The sequence below is a fragment of the Camelus bactrianus genome, chromosome 4 (assembly GCF_048773025.1).
Source record: "Camelus bactrianus isolate YW-2024 breed Bactrian camel chromosome 4, ASM4877302v1, whole genome shotgun sequence".
Lineage (NCBI taxonomy): Eukaryota > Metazoa > Chordata > Mammalia > Artiodactyla > Camelidae > Camelus > Camelus bactrianus.
Window position 1 is genome coordinate 53,126,047 of NC_133542.1, and position 21,771 is coordinate 53,147,817.

At 43.0% G+C, this 21,771-nt stretch overlaps 1 protein-coding gene across 4 annotated transcripts in view; it reads right to left on the bottom strand.

The window, feature by feature from the left end:
* Window positions 1-21,771, bottom strand: part of ABCA1 (ATP binding cassette subfamily A member 1) — a 126,866-nt gene that overhangs the window by 57,814 nt on the left and 47,281 nt on the right. For 2 of the 4 annotated variants that reach the window (XM_010952969.3, XM_074361924.1), the window contains 3 exons: window positions 16,545-16,666; window positions 14,301-14,477; window positions 2,589-2,681 (listed from right to left, as the gene is read on the bottom strand). In XM_010952969.3, the coding sequence (XP_010951271.1) occupies window positions 2,589-2,681; window positions 14,301-14,477; window positions 16,545-16,666 (392 nt within the window). Of the gene's footprint in view, window positions 1-2,588; window positions 2,682-14,300; window positions 14,478-16,544; window positions 16,670-21,771 lie in introns of all 4 variants that reach the window. The other 2 variants (XM_045515259.2, XM_074361923.1) reach the window with 1 other exon arrangement.

Genomic DNA, 21,771 nt, shown 5'->3' on the forward strand with positions numbered 1-21,771 from the left:
TCCAGCCCTACCAGGCCTGCAGGGTGCTCACCTCCTGCTCCGACCTCATGTCCCACCACCATCTCGCTTGCTCTCTTCTGGCCAAGCTGGCCTCCTTCCTGGTCTTTAAGTGTGCTCCCTGATGGTGCCCTACGTCAGTGTTTTTTGATCTGTGGTTCATCCCCCTGGAGTGGAGGACCTGCTGTCATTGCCTTCAGGTTCAGTTGTCCTCTGATCAGAGCGGACTTCTCGAATCACCCTCCTTTAAAACAACACCTCATCACCCTCCATCCCTCTCACCCAGTTTATTCTTCGTTGCTGGTACCCCTGCTGTCACATTACACACTGACCTGCTTATTTCTGCCTCCCGCCCCACATAAGCCCCACGAGAAGAGGGAAGTTAGCGTGCTCGCTGCCGAGTCCCCAGCATCCAGCTGTGCCACTACCAGGCAGGTGCTGCAGCTGTAACCGAGACGCTGCTCCCTGTCCTGCCCCCCAGTCTCCGCAGGCACAGCTCGCCACCACCCAGGGTGAAGCTCACGTCCACTCTGACTCATCTGGCTCCGAAAGTCCCTATTTCCACCCATTGCCAGGCCCTGTTAATCCATATTGTCTTTCTCTGAAGAATCTCCTTTCTCTTCTATTCTAGTTGCCATCAGAGTTCACCAGACAAAAAGTGGGCTAACGCAATAAGAACACGGGCTTTGGAATCCAACAGCCCTCGGTTAAAATCCCAGTTTTGCCAATTAACTAACTAGGTGACCATGGGCAAGCCGTCCAGCTTTTCTGAGCCCCCGGGTCATCTGCAGTGTGGGCATCACATTTATCATGTGGACACTGGGTGAACAGACATGAACCAAAGGAGCATAGTTCCCTTTTCCTTTCAAGGGTTGTGCTTTGGTCAAAACAACCCACTTTCTTTCCAAATACTGAACAGATAAACAAGTGCATTTATTTATTTAACTTTTCCCATTTGTCCAAGAGAAATGGCAAGTGAGACAATGAGTCACTAATGGCAAAAGTGACTTGAAGCCATTCTGCTGAGAGGAGTGGGTGGCCCCTGTCGCCCAGGACCAGGGGTCAAGCGAGACACAAGCACGTGGCTGCCCAGAAAAATGTATGTGGCTCAGCTGGAGCATTTCCACCACATGAGCAACGGGAGCATCACATGCTTCCAATTATTTTTGACCCCAGACAAAAGGTAGGCCAGCGATGTAAGAGGAAACAGTTGCAACTGGACCCTGAGTTTAGAGGCAGTGTCCCGCGTTAAGAGTCCCTGCCCTGCTTTCTCTGAGGCTGGCAGGGGACCTCCCAGAGTGGCACAGGACACGTAAGGTCAGTGAGCAGGACCCTAGAGTAATGGCAAGAGACTTGCAGTGCAGTTTCTGTTCTTCTTTCTACCTCCTGAAAGAACCCCAGGAGATCCAGCTTCTCCACCTACAGAAAGGTCACCAGCATTCATAACCCAAGTAACAGATGGCCACTGGCAAGACGCCTTCTCCTCTGGAAACGGACCCAAAAGCCAGGGTTCTTCAGTCGGACCCACAGGGGCACAATTTTAAAAGAACACAGAACAGAACTGACAGCAGTACCCTAACACGTCGACAGTGTTTAATCTTGGTGTTTTCTGTATTTTCCAAACATTCTGCATTTTCCATAGTGAACAGGCTGCACTTTAATCTTAAAAATCAAAATGAGTTTTGATATTTGAAAAAAATGATACAAACACCAAAAAATGAGTTAGAGAAGCAACTCAAAATAAGGCTAGACCACGTCTGAGAAAATCGGCCCACAAATTATTCCTACCTAACATTCTAAACATGAAGGTCTGCGTGATATCTGACCACTGCCCCCCAGCTCAGCTCCCTGCACATTGGGCTCTGGATGGCCCCTCCTTTCCAAGCCTAATATGAAACAAGGCTGGGTGCCAGAAAGGTGAGCATATGCTGACTGGGAGGCGAAGGAAAGGCTGTTTTCTGCAAGTTAGGCTCTCTGATCCTATGACAAAGATGATTCTGATACACTTGTCAACATGTGGACATGAAAGGCCAACTCAATTTACAGTTTTCATTAAGAGACTACATTCCCAAAGTTGAACTCAGAGGCCAGACATTTACAAGGGAAAGATCTGAATTATGGGTACCACGTTATTCCCTCCAGTTAGCAAACAAATGTTTTGGTAAAAAGACTGTCTGTCTTTGCCACTGAAGAAAAAATAAGGAGAAGCTGCTGCTAAGACAAACACAGCACCCAGGGGACGAGGAGGGATCATCCTCTTTACAAACGAGTCATTAACGGGGGGTTGCGAGCAGCTATGGGAGACAGTTCTCGGCTAGATATGGCGCCTTCAGCCACTATCTGATTAGCCCTGGGACATCTGTGAGTTATAGCCACTATCTGATTAGCCCTGGGACATCTGTGAGTCTCCGTTTTTTCATCTCTAAAGTAAAGAGATCAAACCAGGCAATTTTTAAGATGACAAATGCTTCTAAAGTTGATTTTACATTTCCTATGATACTCAAATCAAAAGGACCCTCTGAGCCAAACTCAGGGTGGAAAACAATGATAGTGGAGGGTCTGCCTCCTGGGGCTGAGAAGACACGACTTACCTCCTGGGCCAGACTACTGAGACTATCCAGCAGAGTTTGTGTGGCTTCAGCCAGCTCCTTGCTCGGGAATGGAGATGTGGAGTTCAGTTCTGTCTGAAAAGAGAAAAAAAAGAAAAAACTTTGTTTCTAAACTGAAATGTAAACATGAAATCTCTGTTAAAAATAAACAATTGAAACCATTTACAATCTTGAGTTTAAAACATAAGAAACCCATTCCTAACCAAAGTAAGACACTAAAAGTATTCTAACTGTATGTTTGCAGGTTGTTCATCTAAGAATTACTAATTCTCTGATGAATACTTTTAAATGGTGTGGGAATATGTATTTTAAACTACTTGATGTGCAATAGATTAAAAAAAAAACCTCAGCAGGGTGTGTGTGTGTCTAGTGCAAAGCTGATGACAAACTCCCAACTCTGTCTAGAGTTCTGCAAGACAGGCAACATGAGAGCAGCCTTGAGAAATACATTTGTGATGGCTCATGAGAAAGGAAGAAAATGTAAACTTTAAAGCTACCAAAAGCATGAGAAGAAGAAATTCTTTCATTCTACTCAACACTGTTTCTAACACTAAAAATTAACTTATTTTTAATATACTAAGTTTTAACCCCTATTTAAATATATGAAAATGTATTGTTTTAATATATTAAATTTAATTTTAAAATACTTGGGGTTTCGGGGGGTTCTTTGGGTTTTTTGCTTTACTGAAGTACAATCAGCTATAATGTGTCAATTTCTGGTGTTTTTATGTCCAGTTCAGGTCAAATCATTATATTTACTCATTTATATATTTAATTGCTGTTATATGCCACCAAGTTGCACTGCAAATGTAAGAAAATAATTAATTTAGGCCCAAGGAGAAGATGGGTTAGGGTAGGCAGCCCAAGCTAGAGAAGGAAAAGAACAACAATACATAGACCCTGAGGCCAGAATTGGCTCTGAGTTTTCAAGTTTCCAAAGAGAAAATGATACAGAATCAGTTTCATCATTCTTGACAAATGAAGAAAAAAGTCTTCAGGGAAAAACCCATCTTTCCTTGGCGCTTCTATGGGCATCATTTTATTCAATAGCAGACCCTCAGAAATCTAAAGAAGGCAGAGCTGTTTTGATATTTGCCTTATAGCAGAGCTTGCTGTGAACCATCATGCAGACTGCATAGAAAACGGCTGCAGGTAGATGGAGCTCATCACTACCTCTAGGAACTGGTGGCCTGGAATGCTTTCCTTTAAGGACTCCAAACGCAGGAGACTAAGGTCATGATCATCATAATATCCTAGCATAATCCCGAGTGTACATTTCTGATAAAAATCTCTCTAAAGGTTCTATGGAAGCTTCTGTCAGCCTGATGCACGAGCTCTTCTGGAACGGCTCACTCACCAGAGCACAGCCTTTCCACACGCCCAGGCCTCTGAGGGACCTGTTGCTCCCTGTAAACGCTAGACTCAGGTAGGTCTCTGTGACAACGCATAGGTCATGTCAGCGACCATTCCTTCCACAAGGTAATTCATGAGCAAAGACAGGCGGGGTGGGGGGGCTCGTTTCTTCTTCCTCTCTTCAGGCTCATAGTATAACTCAAGGTTACACACTCAAAGCTGAACCTACAAAGACCCTGGTAAGAAAAAGTTTACAAACCGAGATGTCTTAATTGGAAGATACAGGAGGTTACAACTGTTTCTGTGCTTATTACCACGAGGCGCACAAGACGATATGTGTTCAGGATTATATAGCAAAACAAAAAATGCCAAATTAAGTTAAACGTTAGAAGCTTAAAATTTGGTAGTTAATCCATTTCTTTTCTAAAGTCTGAATGGAAATAAGATTCTTAGCACTCTGCCCTCTCTGCCCTGGTAATGGGGACCTGGGGTGGCTACAGAACCCTGGACCAGTGGCTTAAATGTCCCATGCCTCATTTCCTCAACTCCACAGCAGGGTAAACAATAATGTGTCCATGTCACAGAGTCTTCATGAACATTAAACCAGGGACACATGCCGAGCACCCTGCCCAGTGCCTGGCACATAGTAGGTCCTCACAATTATAAACAATTCCATCCCTGCCTTTCTCTTCCCTTCCTTGAAAGTTCCCTACCCAAACTGAAGGGCTGAGGCTCTCCTCTGCATGGAGGGTTCTCCAGTTCTTGAAAGACATACGTCCTCCCTTCTGTTTCTTGGCTAGCTCTCGAGCTTTCTCTCCTGTTTAGGTACCCTCCCTCCGCAAGGCAGAGAGCTAGCATTGTCAGCTAAAAGCATATCAGCCACACTCCAATGTGCTATTTCTAAAATTATAAATGCTCCTCAGTGAAATGCTAGCACATCCTCATCCTAATTTCCAAAGTCTTGAGGCAAACACTTCTTTCTCCTTTATAACCCTTTTTCTTTACTTAGTGTTTGCCAAATTGCAAAGCAAAAGATAAGGTTAAGTGGAGCATACATCCAGAGGAAACCCTAATTCAAAAGATACATGCACCGCAATGTTTACATCAGCACTATTTACAATAGGAAAGACATGGAAGCAACCTAAATGTGCATCAACAGATGACTGGATAAAGAAGTTGTCACGTACACAATGGAATATTACTTGGCCATAGAAAATGAAATAATGCCATTTCAGCAACATGGATGGACCTAGAGATTATCATACTAAGTGAAGTAAGTCAGACAGAGAAAGACGTACCATATGATATCACTTACATGTGAATCTAAAAAATGGCACAAATGAACTTATTTACAGAACAGAAACAGACTCAGAGACATGGAAAACACACTTATGGTTACCAAGGGGTAAAGAGCAGGGGAGGGATAAATTAGGAGTTTGGGGTTTGCAGGTTCTTACTACTAAATATATAAAAGATAAACAAGAAGGTCCTAAAGTTTAGCACAAGGAACTATATTCAGTATCTTGTAATAACTTATAATGATAAAGAATATGAAAAAGAATATATATGTATAACTAAATCATTATGCTGCACACCAGCAACAAACACAACATTGTAAATCAACTATACTTCAATTTAAAAAAAAGATGTTAACTGGATGAAATATATACTTACATTAATATGTATTTATACTATACACACACACACACACAAACTTGCCTCAAAATTAACATCTAAATGGAAAAACCTGAAGGAAAAATCACTACTTATGATTATGTATATGTGTGTCTCTAAAACTACATATATTAAGTATACACACAGACATACACACACCCTTAGATACATACATTAAGATATGTATATTCATTGTGTACTGTCTATTTATAGTAAGTGATACTGATTTTACTTTTACAGGAGTAATATAGTTTCCTTTCTAATTAAATGTATCTGGACAAAGCAAGCAAGTCAATTTAAAGGAAATATTAAGTTCATGATACCAGCTGCCCTTGAATAGAACCTAAATCATGACAGAGGATAGAGAACAACCAGGCTACACTGACAGTGTGGTCCCCGGAGCTCGTGCATCAGAACCGCCGAGGTGCTCGCCAAGCATGCAGACTCCCAGCCCCCGAGACCTACTGGATCAGAAACTAGACATGTGACCCAAGAATCCTTGGGGAGTTTTTTGCACACTGACCTTTGAGAACCACTGAGACACACAGCACCTGGACAACACTCACGCCTCTTTTCCCCAGTCGTGTGTGCACGAATGTGGCTGTCTGTGTGTTCCCCGTCTGGTCCACACGATGCTGTCTGCTTCAGACTGTGAAGCCAATAGGGTCACCTGGCCCCCAAGTGGGATTCAAGACAGTGCCAAACATATGTGCAGCCAGGTACATCACATCACTTGTGTACACAAGCCACCAAGTGCAAAACACTAGCTCTCTAAACCCCTGGACCCAGCACTGGCCCGCTGTCCCCATTAGCAGTCATCCTTCCCCTGCAGGACACAAGCCAATGAGCAGCTCACGTTGTTTGGACAGTATGTCTCCCCATCTGAATGAATTTAAACCTTCATAGGTAATGCTTTTTCCTTCAGGTTTTTCTATTTAAATTTCTTGACTGTGGGGCAAGCTTATTCCTCTTGTTTTAAAAGCTACACACTTAAGCAAAACTTCATGCATATAGCAGGGCCTACGGTACGGCTGTCTAACCCATGAATATATTTAACCACAGACATAAACATAATGATCTCGTTACATTTACTCTGGGTGTCAGACCTTTAGATACTCAAGACACCAATGCAATACCATATGCTGCTATATGAATTTGTTGTCAGTAGACTGGGCTTTGGTTTGTTTGTGTAATTGACTGATTTAGGTTTGGGTCTCTAAGAGAAACACGGCTAAGCCCATTCATAAGCCCCAAGTAGAGGAGTCAGTGCTATTATTAGGATCCTTCTTATACTAATTGTTGTTTGAGATTAAATGCTCAGAATTCATTAACATAAGTACTGGCAAGCTGTAATCAGTACAACAAATTTCCATTTTCAAAGAAGTGTGGGTTGGAGTTACACATACAGGTGTGGGTTGACATCACAGGGGTAAAAAACACCCCCCCACACACAATTCAAATGCAGCATCAAGTTTAAATCTTGCATTAACCAGGTATTTTGCTCAATACTTCATTTCACTTTCCTGCGCTTGGATATTATGAAAATACAGAGAGGAGACTAATAAGTCAGTAGACCTAATTATTACAAATTAATGGGGAAAGGACTATTGAATCAGTGCTGCTGAGACAAGTAGTTACTCAGGTAAGATTGTAGTTTTTCCATCTCACACCACTATACGAAATTAAATTCTTAGTAGATTGAAGAGCTAAAACTAAAAATAAAGTTTAAAACATATAGGAGTAAATATACTTATGAAGTTGGGGTAGGGGAGACCTTCTCAAAATATAGAAGTCCAAACTAAAATGGGGAAAAAAATGACTCCAACTTTTGAACATAAAATCTATGCACCAAGAGATGCCATGAACAACGTGTAAAAACAAGGCAAAGACTGGAAGAACGAACTTAAAAAAAATTTAGTATAAAAACAGAATACCATGCAGCAGTTAAAAGGAACCAGAAGTCACACATATAAACCTCAAAAAGGAAACAATGAGTGAAAAAGACAAGATGCAGATCAACATGCACATTTACACAATGTTAACACGTGTAAATCAATACAGTAGATTATTAACAGAATGCAAGTATGTATATATACACATACATACATACATATATATGGTTTCATAAAAATATGCAACTCCAGGAGAGCTGTTATCTCTGAGGAAAAAGATGGGGACACATAGGTGACATCAATGGTATCCCTAGTGTTTTATTCCTTGAAAAGTATCTAAAGCAAGCATGGCAAAAAGATGGATGAGGGTACATGTGAGCTCTTTATGCTCTTTATATTATTTCTGTTCCTTTTTATATGTTTGATCTATTTCATCATTTTCTTTTTAATTCAATAAAAGACAAGAGTGGGGAGGAGGAAAGGGAGACTGGCAGGAATGAAGGAAGGGTAAGAATGTAAGTTGGCTGAGTACCTGTCAGATCTGAAAGATGTCTAACTTCCCTGAATAAAATTAACCCCAGCAATCTGCCTTGAAACAAGGCCACACAATGAAGTCTGAGAACCCCGAGCCTACACCTCCTATTAACTGTGGTCTCCTGCTCATATTTACTTGACAGAGGCAGGCAGCACTTGCCAATAGTATTTCCAAAGAGCTCCAGTAATTCACATTTTCGAACTCCTACTACAATTTTTTTTAACCAAAAACATTCCCCTGGCTATGAATTCATATAGGTCCCCAATGACCACAGGAGGCAAGATTCTCTTGTACGAAGGAAAACCAGGAAAAGGAGGGAAGATAAAATCTTTATTGAGGACTGTACGTTCTATGTTAAGCTAACGGGAATTCATGTATTATTCAATGTTTTTAGATCATCAGTACATACTGCATTATCATTAGAGGAAGAATAGACAAATGAGTATTATATGACTCAAAATCTCCTATCCACTTGTGCAAGATGTGTTAATCACAACACTGCAACATTTTCTAAAAGCAAGACATTAGGGGTGCTGGCCCCAGAATGACAAAGGCCACTGTTCGTCTTTTCTGAGTCTAACAGATGACTTCATTATATTCTTTTTATCCTCATTAGCTTTTTTTCTCCTTCCACATGAATTTTGGGTTTTTTCTTTTTTTTAATTGAGGTAACATTGGTTTATATTATATAAGTTTCATATGTATAACATTATATTTCTACTTCTGTATACGTTACAGCATGCTCACCACCAAAAATTTGGTTTAACTACATTGTCAAAGACTAAAAATAAAAAAAGGCAGTAACCTAGCAAAGTCAATTGGACTTTAATTTCTGAGCTGGTGTTTTATTTCAACTCAGTGTCCAGCATAGGTCCTGGCACATAATAACTAGGCACCCAATAAATGTGGAAGAAAATGAAAAGCAAAGGGAGAAGCACATTAGGAGGGCAAGAGATGGAATGGTGTGAATCCTGCTACAAAGGTCATTCAAATTCACAGATACATTGTTTTATATTCACTCATCAAGTCCCCGACCCCTGGAGCCTTCCGGTGGCTCCCCTTCCTCTAAGATCAGGCCCAATAGCTAAAAATGGCTCATGAACGTCTGCCTCAGCACCTCTAGAGCATCATGTCTCACCGCTCCTGCACCCATCAAACTCCCCATGGCTACACCTACTCCACTCTGCCCAGTTCCCCTAAATGCACCTTCTCTCTCCTCCGATCCCATACACATACCATGTCCTTTGCGTGAAGATTCTTGCCCTATCTTTACCTGGCTAAGCTCTATTCCTGGGTTCCAACTTAGAGGATGTTTCTTCTCTGGTCCTCAAAAACCGGGTTAGGAGGCCTCCACAGGGCCTGCACAGTACCCAGCAGAGAGGTTATCACTCTGCACAGCATCTGTTCCTGTCTTGCTCTGTCCGTCTACTGCCCCACCAGCAGGGAAACTTAGAGAGCTGTACCACTGCCTCCCTGGCCCAGAGCATGGCACAGATCAGGGCTCAATAAATATTTGCTGAATGAATGAAATTAAGTCTCTGTTTACAGGTGATCGTTATACAAAAGGAAGACCAGGAGAGACTACTACAAATGCATTAGAAATTGTAGCCAAATAGAAATATGAGACAGAACATCTGTGACATTAAAATGTAATTGGAAACTCTTTTCAATTTACAAAAATCTTATCCACACTCAAATTTTGCAGGGACTCTACTGCTAAAGTGAGATGTGGATGTACATACATTTGGATAGTATTTTCAATATAATGCACAATTTTGTCTTCCTCCTCTGTAAATGCATGTTACAATGTGTCCACTGGGACATTTCAAACTTCCCTGAAATGCTCTCATAAAGTAGACTAAAATCTCTACCTCACTTTGCCCATGTTCAGCAAGTTCAACTCAGGGCTAGGATTTGTATGTTTGAGTTCAAATTGGAAATAAGTAAGTCACATACTAGGCACAAAGACTATTACCACCCAGAAGCAACCACTGTCTCTTTCCAATGGTTTACATGACAATAAAATTTCCTTTGAGGAATATTTTAGTGATTTTCATTGAAGTAGGGAATCATAAAACTTGTGTCTGAGGACAATATTAACCTTTTAAAAACAATTCAACAATTTAAACATTAACTTTTAAATCTGATGTGTTTATTGCATTAAAATACTTCATTTTTTGCTGTTTCTAAACATAGTTAAAATACACCTACTACTATGTCATTTGGGATCAAAAAATCAAACGTTTTCTCTTAGAAACGGCAGCATTTTTCAAGGAACTAATAGTTACAATTGAGGCAAAAATATCTGTCTTGATGGAGCTGAGCAGTCATGTTAACACACTGCTAAATTCACTAATTTATCCCCAGTTCTGTGCTCCCCTTTTCTCACAGGAACCAGGTGAACAGCGTCTGAAAGAGTAAATCCATGAGGCGTGTTCCCCTTATCAAATGTTGGGGGTTGCAACTGCTTGCCTGGCAAAAGTACATGTTGTAAATAAGTGGGTAGTAAAACTCACACAAAGCCAAACAAAATCTGATACTTCCCACAGATGTCACAGTTCCAGGCGGGAGGAGAGGGAAAACCAAGTGTTTTCTCCTGCAAAACACCCACACAAAGCGGGGAGTATGTATAGCTCAGTGGTAGAGTGAATGCCTAGCATGCATGAGGTCCTGGGTTCAATATCCAGAACCTCCATTAAATAAATAAACCCAAGTGCCTCCTCCCATTAAAAAAAAAAAAAAACACCCACACAAATACTTTAAAGATTGCTGTGACAAGTTGAAAAGTATTAGGCCCCCCAAAGCCCTGAGCCAAGCTGAGCCCTTGTCTAAGGGTCAAGAAGACACTAAACAAAGACCCTTGGAAACAAGGAGGACTGTTCACTTCTTCTCCATCTGCTCCTTTGATCCTTGCACAGCCCAGCTGTGAGCTCACTGGTCTTCTGGGAATCTCGGGGCACCACTCACTTCACCTCCTTTGTCCCATGAACTGAGTACAGCATTTGCAGGAATTACTGCATGCATCAGCAGACACATGAACAGAACTCTTTGTTCCACAGAAACACAACTTTCCCTTTTCGGGTGAAGGTACCATCAGAAGTCAAGACAATCTAGCCTCATGGTTGTGCAGTATTTAAGCTATCACTGAGCTGGAGGTAAATCTGTACGCCTGCCTTTGCTAACCTGGATCAGACACAATTTTCCTCACCTCAAGTATCAGACACCACCTTCACATCAGGGAGACCATGGTGAGCCACACTAGAGCCCAAGCCTACTGAGCTCCCAGTCTTTCACTGTGGCTCACAGTGTCCTGTGTTGGCAAAAACCATTGTCAGGGAGCTGTTGGCAGCTCACCAGTGAAACTAGGAGAGGAGGGCAGCCCTCACTTTCCAGAACCCAGAAGCTGTGAAGAATTTCTCAAGCTCCCAATCTCAGCCTTAAAGTTGGTTCCCAGTACCCACTGGGATGAAAGCTCCATGTCTACCTTCCCTGCCTTGTTCATGACTGAACTGTCAGTGCCTTAGAATGGTACCTGGTACAAAGCAAACATACTGTAAATATGTGGTTGATGTTGCTGATGGATGATCTCATGCCCTGTTCAGAGATGCTGTGCTTCCCAATGTCTCTGTTCTCTCTGGTTTGTGCATTACAGACCTTCATGGGTAGTGTTCATTATGCTTTAGAGTCACTCTCAGAACATGAGCAAGAAAGTACACAGGGCTGAAAAGGGACTAACAACAACAACAACAACAACAACAACAACAACAACAAACGCCAAAGGCACTGAAGAAACTTTCCTGGAAACAGAAACACTGAAGATATAATGAAATATATGTTCTAATCCAAAGGCAGCTGTGGCTAGACGAATGCTCTCCCCAAAGCTGTCTACACCCTAATCCCCAGAACCTGTCAATCAGTTATATCACATGGTAAAGTGTACTCTACAGATGTAAGAGGTCATGAACATTAAAATAAGGAGATTTTCCTAGATGATCTGGATGGGTTCAGTCTAATCCCAACCCCTTAAATGCAAAAAACTTTCTCTGGCTGGAGGCATAGAGATGTGGCAGAAGGAAAAGTCAGGTTTAAAGCATGAGAGGGACTCAGCCCACCGTGGCTGGAGGGGAGCCATATGAAAATCAGGAGAAGGAATGCTGGCTGCCTCTAGGAGCAAAGACCAGCCCCCAGCAGAGAGCCAGTAAGAAAACAGGGACCTCAGTCCTACAACCTCAGGGAACTGAATTCAGCTACCAACTCGAATGAGCTCAGAAGCAGATTCATGTTCAGAGCCTCCAAAAAGGAATACAGCCCTGTGACCACCTTGATATGCAAGGTGTGAAAATTAGTACCTTCATTTTATGCAAGGTATAATTGAGGCATAAACATAAATAAGAATCTACAGGGTAAGAAGCCTTTGCAATATCTAAGCCAAGAATGCAGTTTTTCATTGAAATACTCTACAGGATTACTTTGCTTGTATGACTGATTCCTAACACTGATCTACAGAAAGATAATTTCTATCTTATCAGCCACTGTTTCAGCATATAATTTATATTACTCATAGCAATTAATACGACAGCCACCCTAATCAACACCTGGCTGTGAACTAACTGGTCTACCAAGCACAACCACAGCACAATGGGATGGGCTGTGATGTAGCTGACAGTTTTGACAGTGCATTTCCATGTCCTGATCATGGTAATTTTCCCAACTAGAGAGAGATTTTCAAGTTGAACCCAAGGTGGTGATTGTCAGATTATGAAGGCTGTACTATCATTCTACTTAAGAGCATAATGCAGACATTATATAACTAAAGGGATTTTACTGGGTTGTGCACACAATAGGTATTTAATGGATCAACAGAAATGAAATAATGAGTGGACACCAGAATAGATTACATCTTCTGAAAGCACCCCTCTTTCCAAAATTTGAACCATCCTGGTTGAAAGGGTGGACACTTCTGTCTTGCAGTGAAGTCAAGAAAAACAGCCAAAACGGTCCAAGTAAATGGTCTACCATTTGTAATAACCTTTGACCCTCTGTCTCACAACACAAAAAGTAACAGGCTGCAAATGTCTTCACAAATGAGCTTATATAACTATTAAGCCCAGTTATCTGGGGCTGCAAAACAGATCTTAAGCACTAGACCTAACTCCCTCACACTGACTGGGTCACCATCAACCCTGCCACAGAAGCATCAAAGAATTCAGTTTTACTACTACCTTCACCTCAAGCAGAAATTGTAGCATCAGGGTGCCAAGCAGGATGTAAGGACTCCTTGATGGTCAGTCAAGAACATAAACCCTGAGATGTGTTTCCAAGGTCACATTCTAGGGTGTGATCCAGGCACAGGGTCCAGAAATCAAACCTTCTTAGGACCCATCTCTCTACAGAGAAGTCATGGTGCACAAAGTCCCAGAGCATTCAATTTCTATTATAATGAGGAATATCTCTTTCCAGGCACATCCTTCTTCCAGGACTCTTTCCCTGGTTTTAGAAGAAACTACTGACCAATCAGGGAGCTCTGTGGTGACTAGGAAACCAGAACACCGGATGCTAGAGAATGTTGTTGGAGAGGCATGCCACCAGAGCTCACAGAAAACCCACAGAAAGAGACCTGTTCCGGAATTGCACGCAACACTGGTGAGCTGAACGTTCAGATTCACCTGCATTCTTGGATTAGGAATGAGAGTGCACTCTCGTGGACCGCTTCTCTAAACCATTGATTCCCAGTTGATGATCAGACTTTGTTGGGATTTATTTTTCTGCGAATGCTGTTTCGTCATTGATTAAGCTAATTTTTGAGTGTGCTCCCATCTAATTTCGGGGTTTTGTCACTGAGACATTTCAGTGTCTCCTGATAGGCTTTTGAAAATGAATAGATAACGATCTTCTCATTCATGGTTTTAAGACTTTTTTTTAATCTAGGGATTTCTTTCTTCATATGGACTCTTAACAGTATTAAAAACCCAAAAAAGCAGGTCTTCTCTGATTGAAGCAGGCACAAGGGACCCTTAGACTTGGACTTGGGGCCACACCCAACTCATTCTTCCCCAATTCAGCCTTGGGTAGATGGCCCAAAAGTTTGAAAGGACAGTTAGAATACCACTGAGCCAAATTATATTTCCAACTCCCAGTCAGCCTTACGTTTCTACAAAATCAACCACATTGCCCAAGGAAAAGGGTCACATTCCAAAAGCATTGGTGCTAGAAGCGCCTCCACACGGCAGGCCTGCTCACCAGGATCGGCTTCAGGATGTCCATGTTGGAACGGAGCCCTTGCTCTGCTGCATCCAGTTTCTCCCTTGGCAGGCTGCAAAGCCTGGAGATTTCCTGGTCACCAAGTTTAATCACCTCTCGTAATTTTGATTCGTTGCACAGATTGGTCAAATGTAACTGGTAGCCTTGCAGAAATACCTGGAAGCATTTCATGCAAAGAGAGAGAAGCAAAGCTGGATTACAAAGATAGGAAGCTGGATCCCTCAAGCCTCTTGGGGGACCTCACGTCAATACAGCCTTGAAGAATGGACACCACTGCAATAGCCCAATGCATCGGGGTCTCTAGCGAGCTTCGGGACGGATCCAGGCATGATCCTATAGGATACTTAACATCAGGATGTGATGTTTGACTCATCCTCCCCCACACTCTTGTCCTTGTGAAGGGAAATCCTGAGTCCAACTCTTTTTCTCAAAAGTAGGACATGTGATTCAGTGAATAGAAGTCTAAAGCCTGAACTTCTGAAGTCACTTTTATTAGAGAAAATAGAAAATTCTCATTACTTTGGAATGCATGAGATCTTAAACTGGAGCTGGGCTGAATTATGAAAAAAAAAAGGCATTTATACTATTTACATGTAGAGACAGATATTTAACTATTGCAAAGAACTATGTTCAAACAATTTCAGAGTTTGAAACTCTTCCTTTTACTTGTATCAGAGCAGAGTACTAGAAAGTCAAGCTCCTCTCATTGACAGGCCAATTCTAAGTCATTCTTATCTATTCATTATAGCCGAGAGAGCCTCTCTTTGTTTATTTAGTTAACTTTCCAGGCCTAACTAAACCGCACTTCTTCATATATGGTCCTTACTGTCCATGAGACAGCCAGTTCAGTAAGATGAGGGGCCTTGTTTTTCTTGCTCCCTTTGTGTCCACAGTGCTGGAACATATGGACAGTAAATATCTGTGGAATGAATGAATGGATGATTCAGACTCTTTATTACTCCATTATTACGTTGTCTGTTTGTTTCAATTAGTGCAGCCTGACCTGCTTATAGTGCAACCTAATGGGAGTGATGGACCCAGTGCCTCTTAAGACCCACCCAGCTTTCTAACACTGCAGAAACACTAGGCCTGCCGTGGTTTCTATTAAGTTTCTACCTACTGCCAGATACTCAAGCGCACTTCACTTTGCCTCCTGTTCCTAACTAGCCTTTGCTGCCAATCTCCCTTTAGTATCTGTGTTTAAGAACACTGACCGCACAGAGACTAATTACCATGTGAGGACCACCTCCATACTAAGGATGCCCCTTATTTTAAACTGATCGGATCAGACAGATAGGAGATTGGCAGGGGGGGCAATGGAAATCAGGCTAACAATTTTCATAAGCCTGCTGCCTTTGGCCCATCGCCCAACCACACAATTGGTAAACACAAGGCATATTTTCCTAGTTTCATAAGGGCAAGCAGTAAGCACATTTTTCTAATTTTAAAAATTCTAGATCATGTAAAGCAAAGATCTTATTTTCAGGCATAAATATTTCCACTAGTTCTGCTAACTGTAAAGACAAGCTAGTATGTAGACATGAGACAGGGTAAGGAAGCAGTTCCCCCTTTCTGCCAAAGAATGAACTTGAGATGCTTCTCTGAAAATCAATAACCATGCAATCAGGGTCTGCTGCACACTGCTCAGGAGTGGTGGGATACCTAATGATGCCAGAGGAAGTTTTTTAAAATCTAAGGTAAAATTCTATAGAAACACTAACATTACTTTCTGGTTTTATACATTTAAGAAAAAAAATAAACATTTTCTCCTTATATATCTTTCTTGTCTATCTATAAAGGATGCATTAAGTTTTTTTAAAATCCTCTGTCTTGGATTTTATAGACAGAGCTACTCCAGATCAATAATCCTCAACCCTAGTTATTGTCCCAGAACTGTGAATTTTTTTTAAAAAAATGTTTAATTCATCTTAACTTAAATTCGTCCCCTTTTCCGGGGGAAGTTATCTACAAGTGCCAACTGACAGGCAGGAAATCAGTTTTATTCCCACCGGCTGGCCCGTGACGCCAGGTTGTACACCCCACTCTCCGGATGGTTTGGCAACACCAGCCTGAGCAGGGAGGTAAAAACAGGTGAAGCTGCCTCTGAGCTAACAACCTCCTTCAGCACCATTACAAAGACTTGAGTTTATTCATTTCCTTCCCGGCTCTAGAACAATGTAATTGCCATCAGCCCCATCAGGGACGCCAAAGGGTGTAGCTTACCTTCCGGAGACTGACATTGGCCCCCAGCATTTTGTCCACAGTAGGCCTTGGCAGAGAGAGGTTGTGATGTAGGAATCCAGAGATGGTTTCATTGTCAACCAGGAAATCACGAAGCTTCAAGCCTGCTGGAGAAGTAGTGTTTTATTTTCACTTAATAAGTAACTCCAGAAAAAAAAAAAAAAAGTGCGCACAATGGAGCAGGTGGAGAAAAAGGTCATAATATTGACTGCCTCATTTTAAATCGATTGATAACCACAGGCCTCTGGCTTAAGCACACAGAGAAACAAGGTTCAGGGAGCTTGGCCTTATCAGCAGAAACATGAAAAGACTGCTTTCTGAAGGTGTGGAGTGTGACATTGCTGTACACACACACACACAGCCTTGTCTTGCTTTTCAAGGAAAAAGCCAGGTCTTTTAAATGCTCTCATCCAACCTACCTGAGGTTTGTGACCCTAACCCTACTGCTCCAGTCTCCCCAGTACCATCTCAAGCAGCGGAACTTGGAGATATTTAAAGCCTATTCCCACAAGCCCCAGGGGCTAATTTCCTCTTGATGCAGAACTGTGGTTCTCAAACTTGGGCGGGTATCAGAATCATCTGAAGGGACTGTGAAAACGGCTTGCTGGTGCCCTACCCCCAGAGTTTCTGATTCAGCGGGCCTGGGACAAAGCTGGAGGATTTGTATTTCTTTATTTTTTGTTGTTAACCATTCTTACAACTGAAGTATAGTCAGTTTACAATGTGTTAGTTCCAAATGTACAACAAAGTTATACACAACTTTATACACAGTTATACATACGCATTCTTTTCTGGATTCTTTTCCATTATAGGTTATTACAAGATATTATAGTCCCCTGTGCTCTACATAGGTCCTTGTTGTTTACCTATTTTATATATAGGAGTGTGTATCTGTTAATCCTAAACTCCTAGTTTATCCCCCCACCCCCTGCTCTCCTCTTTGGTAACCACAAGTTTGTCTGTGAGTCTGTTTCTGTTTTGTAAATAGGTTCATTTGTATTATTTTTTAGATTCCACATATAAGTGATCTCATATGATATTTTTCTCCGACTTACTTCACTTAATAGGATAACAAGCTAACAAGCTTCCAGGTGGTGCTGATGCAGCTGGTCTGGGGCCCACACTTTGAGAACCACAGGTGCAGAGCATTATGCATACCAAAGCACTTTCACAGGCATGGGTCTCATTTTAATTCCAAACATGGAACACATGATTCAGAGTTCTAAAACCCGGGTCTGCTGCGCTTTAAGAAAACGCATATGCATTTATTTTTAAAATCAACCCTACTAAATGACTGTATTTCTGCAGGGTTTCATACAGAATTCCTTTAAATAATAAGCCCTCCAAGTACATTTAGAAAGGGTTCCATTCCAATCCACTGTAGTGGAGCGGAAAAAGCAATTTTAGTCTCCAGAGTTGGAGGCTATGCCTAGTGGTGTTGCTTAGGAATTTCATATCATCTTTCTAAACCTCAGCTTTTTCTTGGTAGGGGCCCCCCTTACTGAAATGCTACCATTTTCCCTGCCATATTTTATTCAAGTGTTTACTTCTCCTTCTACCCTACCCCCTTAATAACCCAACTTCTTCTTTCAATAAAGAGAAAACCAGCTCATCATGAGCTCGTGACTGGGTAGTTATCATTGGCAGGTGGCAGCCCACAGGCCCGGGCACAAACTGACCTCTAGGGGCAAACCGGGCAAATTAAAATCACTTAACTGATGAGAAATAGAGGTTTGATCTAAAAACGGGGCCATGAGGTGAGACTTGAAGAGGATAGGAGTTAATCCTGGGAGCGAAGAGGGTGATGTGCACAGATAAAGTAGAAGGAGGGCCCAAATACACCCAGATTCTCATCAGTACTGCCTGATCCAGGCATGTTCTGCTCAAGCAAACTTTAATACTGCGGTGTTAGAGAAGGGATACACTGAGCAGGATTCACATCTCTAGGGAAACGATTTTCTGGCTACACCTTATCTGGAGAACCCCTAGTTATTCCTCACGACACACTCCAGAAGCTGGCCCCTGCCCAGCTGGTGTCCCTCCTGAGAACAGATGCTCCTGCTGACTGCCACCTGCCCGGTGCTCCCTTCACATACGATACTACATTCTCACCACCAGGTTCACTTCTGCAGTTGCCAAATCTCAGAGCAGCTAAGATTCACTTAGGGACCATGTTAAAATGCAGTTTCTTGGGCCTAATTCTCAGAGATACTGAAATATGGCCCTAGAATGAGGCCTTAAAAAAATCTACATTTTAGTAAGGCTCCCTTGTATTTCTAATGCAGGGGCCTGGGGACCATGCTTTTAGGAATGTTGTTTTGTTTGCATATTACCTCCACCAGACCAGGCCTCTGAGACACAGAACATGTTTTCTCTCCGTATCCTGGTGCCCAGATCAGGCAAAGCACTGCTGTTCAGTGAATGGTGGCTGGATAATAAGTACTAGGAGATGGCATTGGAGCTGGGAAGATTCCAGAAGTAAGTATCTGAGCAGCATCACAGGAGATTTCCTTTTAGCTGTGCAGGTCCAAGAAGGGCCCTGGGATATTAGGATGATCCCCAGACTGCACCCCAAAAGTAAACAGGACCCCTGGTCACTAGTAATATACTCCCAGGGACACAAATTGACACCCAGGATGTCCCAGGACCAGGCAGGGGTAAACAGGAATAAGGATAGGAAAGCTAGTGGCTTCAATTGAGGTCTGGTATGGAAAGCCAGACACTGATCACTGTGGGACAACAAAGCACCACACTGGGACTCAGAAAACCTGGGCTGTGTATCCATTTGTTTGCCAGGTCATTTCACCTTGCTGTGTCTCCACTGTCTCACCTATAAAGTGAGGTGCAAAAAGAACGACCTCTCTGAGCCCTGGACAGAATGGAATACACACATGAGCTTGACCCTCAGTGACCAGGCAAGTCACAGACCCCTCCTGAGGGTAAAAAGGCAGAGCAGCACACGGTCACTGTGCCAGTGAACTTCAGAACAGTCTCCTCCCTCCGCAGAAGGGAGGCTGGCCCTGGCTGCACACACACTGGGTCTGGGTCACGAGGGCGACACACTTGAGACCAGGGAGCACGCGCAGCACGTTTACAAGACATTTCTGTTATGTCAACTGGCTCTGAGGATGAGCACAGCTGGATGTGATCAAACTCCAGCCGCCTCTCAGTGAATCGCCTAGATGAGACAGAAGAACCAAGAGGCTGATTAAACAGTCAACAATCCTTGGCAGTGCACGTGCATGGGGTGGTGAGGTTGCCGGGCAGGGAGGCAGCAGGGAGGACCAAAGATCCATGGCTATGAAGAAATTGCATTCTTCTGGTCACATGGTTGCCACACACGTGGACTCAGATTCACACATCACCACCAACAAGCTGCAGACAGTGTGGACGCAGGAAGGCAATGCGGTCAGTGCACTGATTCTCTCAACCTTGGCTCATTAGACTCTCAGAGGGGGCCTGACAAATCTCTCAGTGCCCAGGCCACACACACACCCCCTTTCCCCAACAACTTCCAGGTGATCAGAACTTCTGGGGCTAAGACTAGGCATTCGAATTTTATAAAACTCCCCAGGGAGATTCCAGCCGAGTTTGGGAAACAACAGTGCGGGGAAAAGATCAGGGGTGTGGGACCAGAAAAACCTAATTTTGACGCTGGACTCTGCTGTTCGTGAACTGTGTGGCTTTGAGAAGTTCATTTTGCCTTTCTGAGCCCAAGATTGCTTACCTAAGCAGTAAGGATAACCGTGCCCACCTTTCAAAAGTAGGAGGATTAGAGAAATTTGCATGTAAAGCATGAATAGTGAGCAAAGGGCTCATGGTAGGTGCTCAAGAAATGGTAGTAACTTTGCGATTATTGAGAAGGGTATATTTCTCTCACTTTACCAGTGTGCCACAGTGAAGTGTAGAGAAAAGGGAAGAGCTCAGGCACTGCCCTCAAGGAACTTCCAAGGCTGACAAGGGAGACGAAGAAGCAAATCAACAGACAAAGCAGAAGGAGGGATGAGGAAGCCAGAGGAAGGCAGCTCATGGAAGCATTTGACCCCAGTGAGGCTTATCTGCAAGTGCAGGGGAGTCAAGCTGAAGGGGCTGAAGCCAAATTCTGAAAAAGATCAGAGAGCCACAAATTTCCAGAGGCTATGGCTGGTGAGGAGAGGACAGGAAGGCCTCCCATGATGGCAGGACCCAGGACACCCTGTAGACATAGTGCTGCGTACACAAGGTTCTCAATAAATGTTTCTGATGAATAAATAAATGTACAAGCAGATAAACATAGAGGAGATTCCTTAAAACCTAAGATTTTGCGGAACAGGATAGGAGAAGGAAGAGGACAAGGTATGGTATGAGGCCAGAGTAGGGTGACCTTGTACCTCTGGTCTAAGTTTGCTCCATTATGTTGTCGGCAGGGAAATGAGTGGAGAAGCCAAGAATATTGAGAAGGCCTGATGTCTGAAACAGCCCTTCACCTCTTGGCCTAGCTAACTCTGACCCCTTCTTTCTGACTTGGGCCATGAGTCATCTCCTCCAGGAAGCCTGCCCTGACTTCCCCGCTCTCAAGCTGGATCAGGTGGCCATACTCTGGGCCCTAAATGGCCTCCTATGCATGCTTCCCTCGATCTGCAGTTTTCTGAAATCACATCTTTCTCCCCAGAAGAACAGGAGTATCTGAGGGCCAAGACTTTGAAACTCCAAAACATGGCAGTGCCTGGCACAGAAGAGGCACCCCATAAATAGTGGGTGATGAAGGAATGAATGAACAAAAATGAGTGAATAAATTAACGAACTGAGGTGATCTGCTGCAGGTAGGGAAGAGTGAAACAGGATATGAGTGTGAAACAAACCAGGACAAGAAAGCACTAGAGTGACTCTAAGCCCCCTGAGCTGCATCAGCCCAGGTGAGGAAGATAGTCAGGTGAGTGGGAGCTGGAAGCAGGGCGTGGGACATGTCAATAACAGGATAAGTGGGGGTGACAACAGCATCTTCCTCACTGGGCTGAGCTAGGGGTTAAATGAGAAAATGCACCTGAAACGCCAGCATAATGCCTGGAACCCAGAAAAGTTCTCTATAAAGGCTGGCTAATACCATCATCACTTTCCGGAAAGACACCTCGTTAGCTTCATTGCTACTTTGACCCTGAAGCATATGCTTTCAGATTAGATAAGAGCACAGAAGTGACTCTGCCAACCAAGTCAATGTTGAATTTATGAT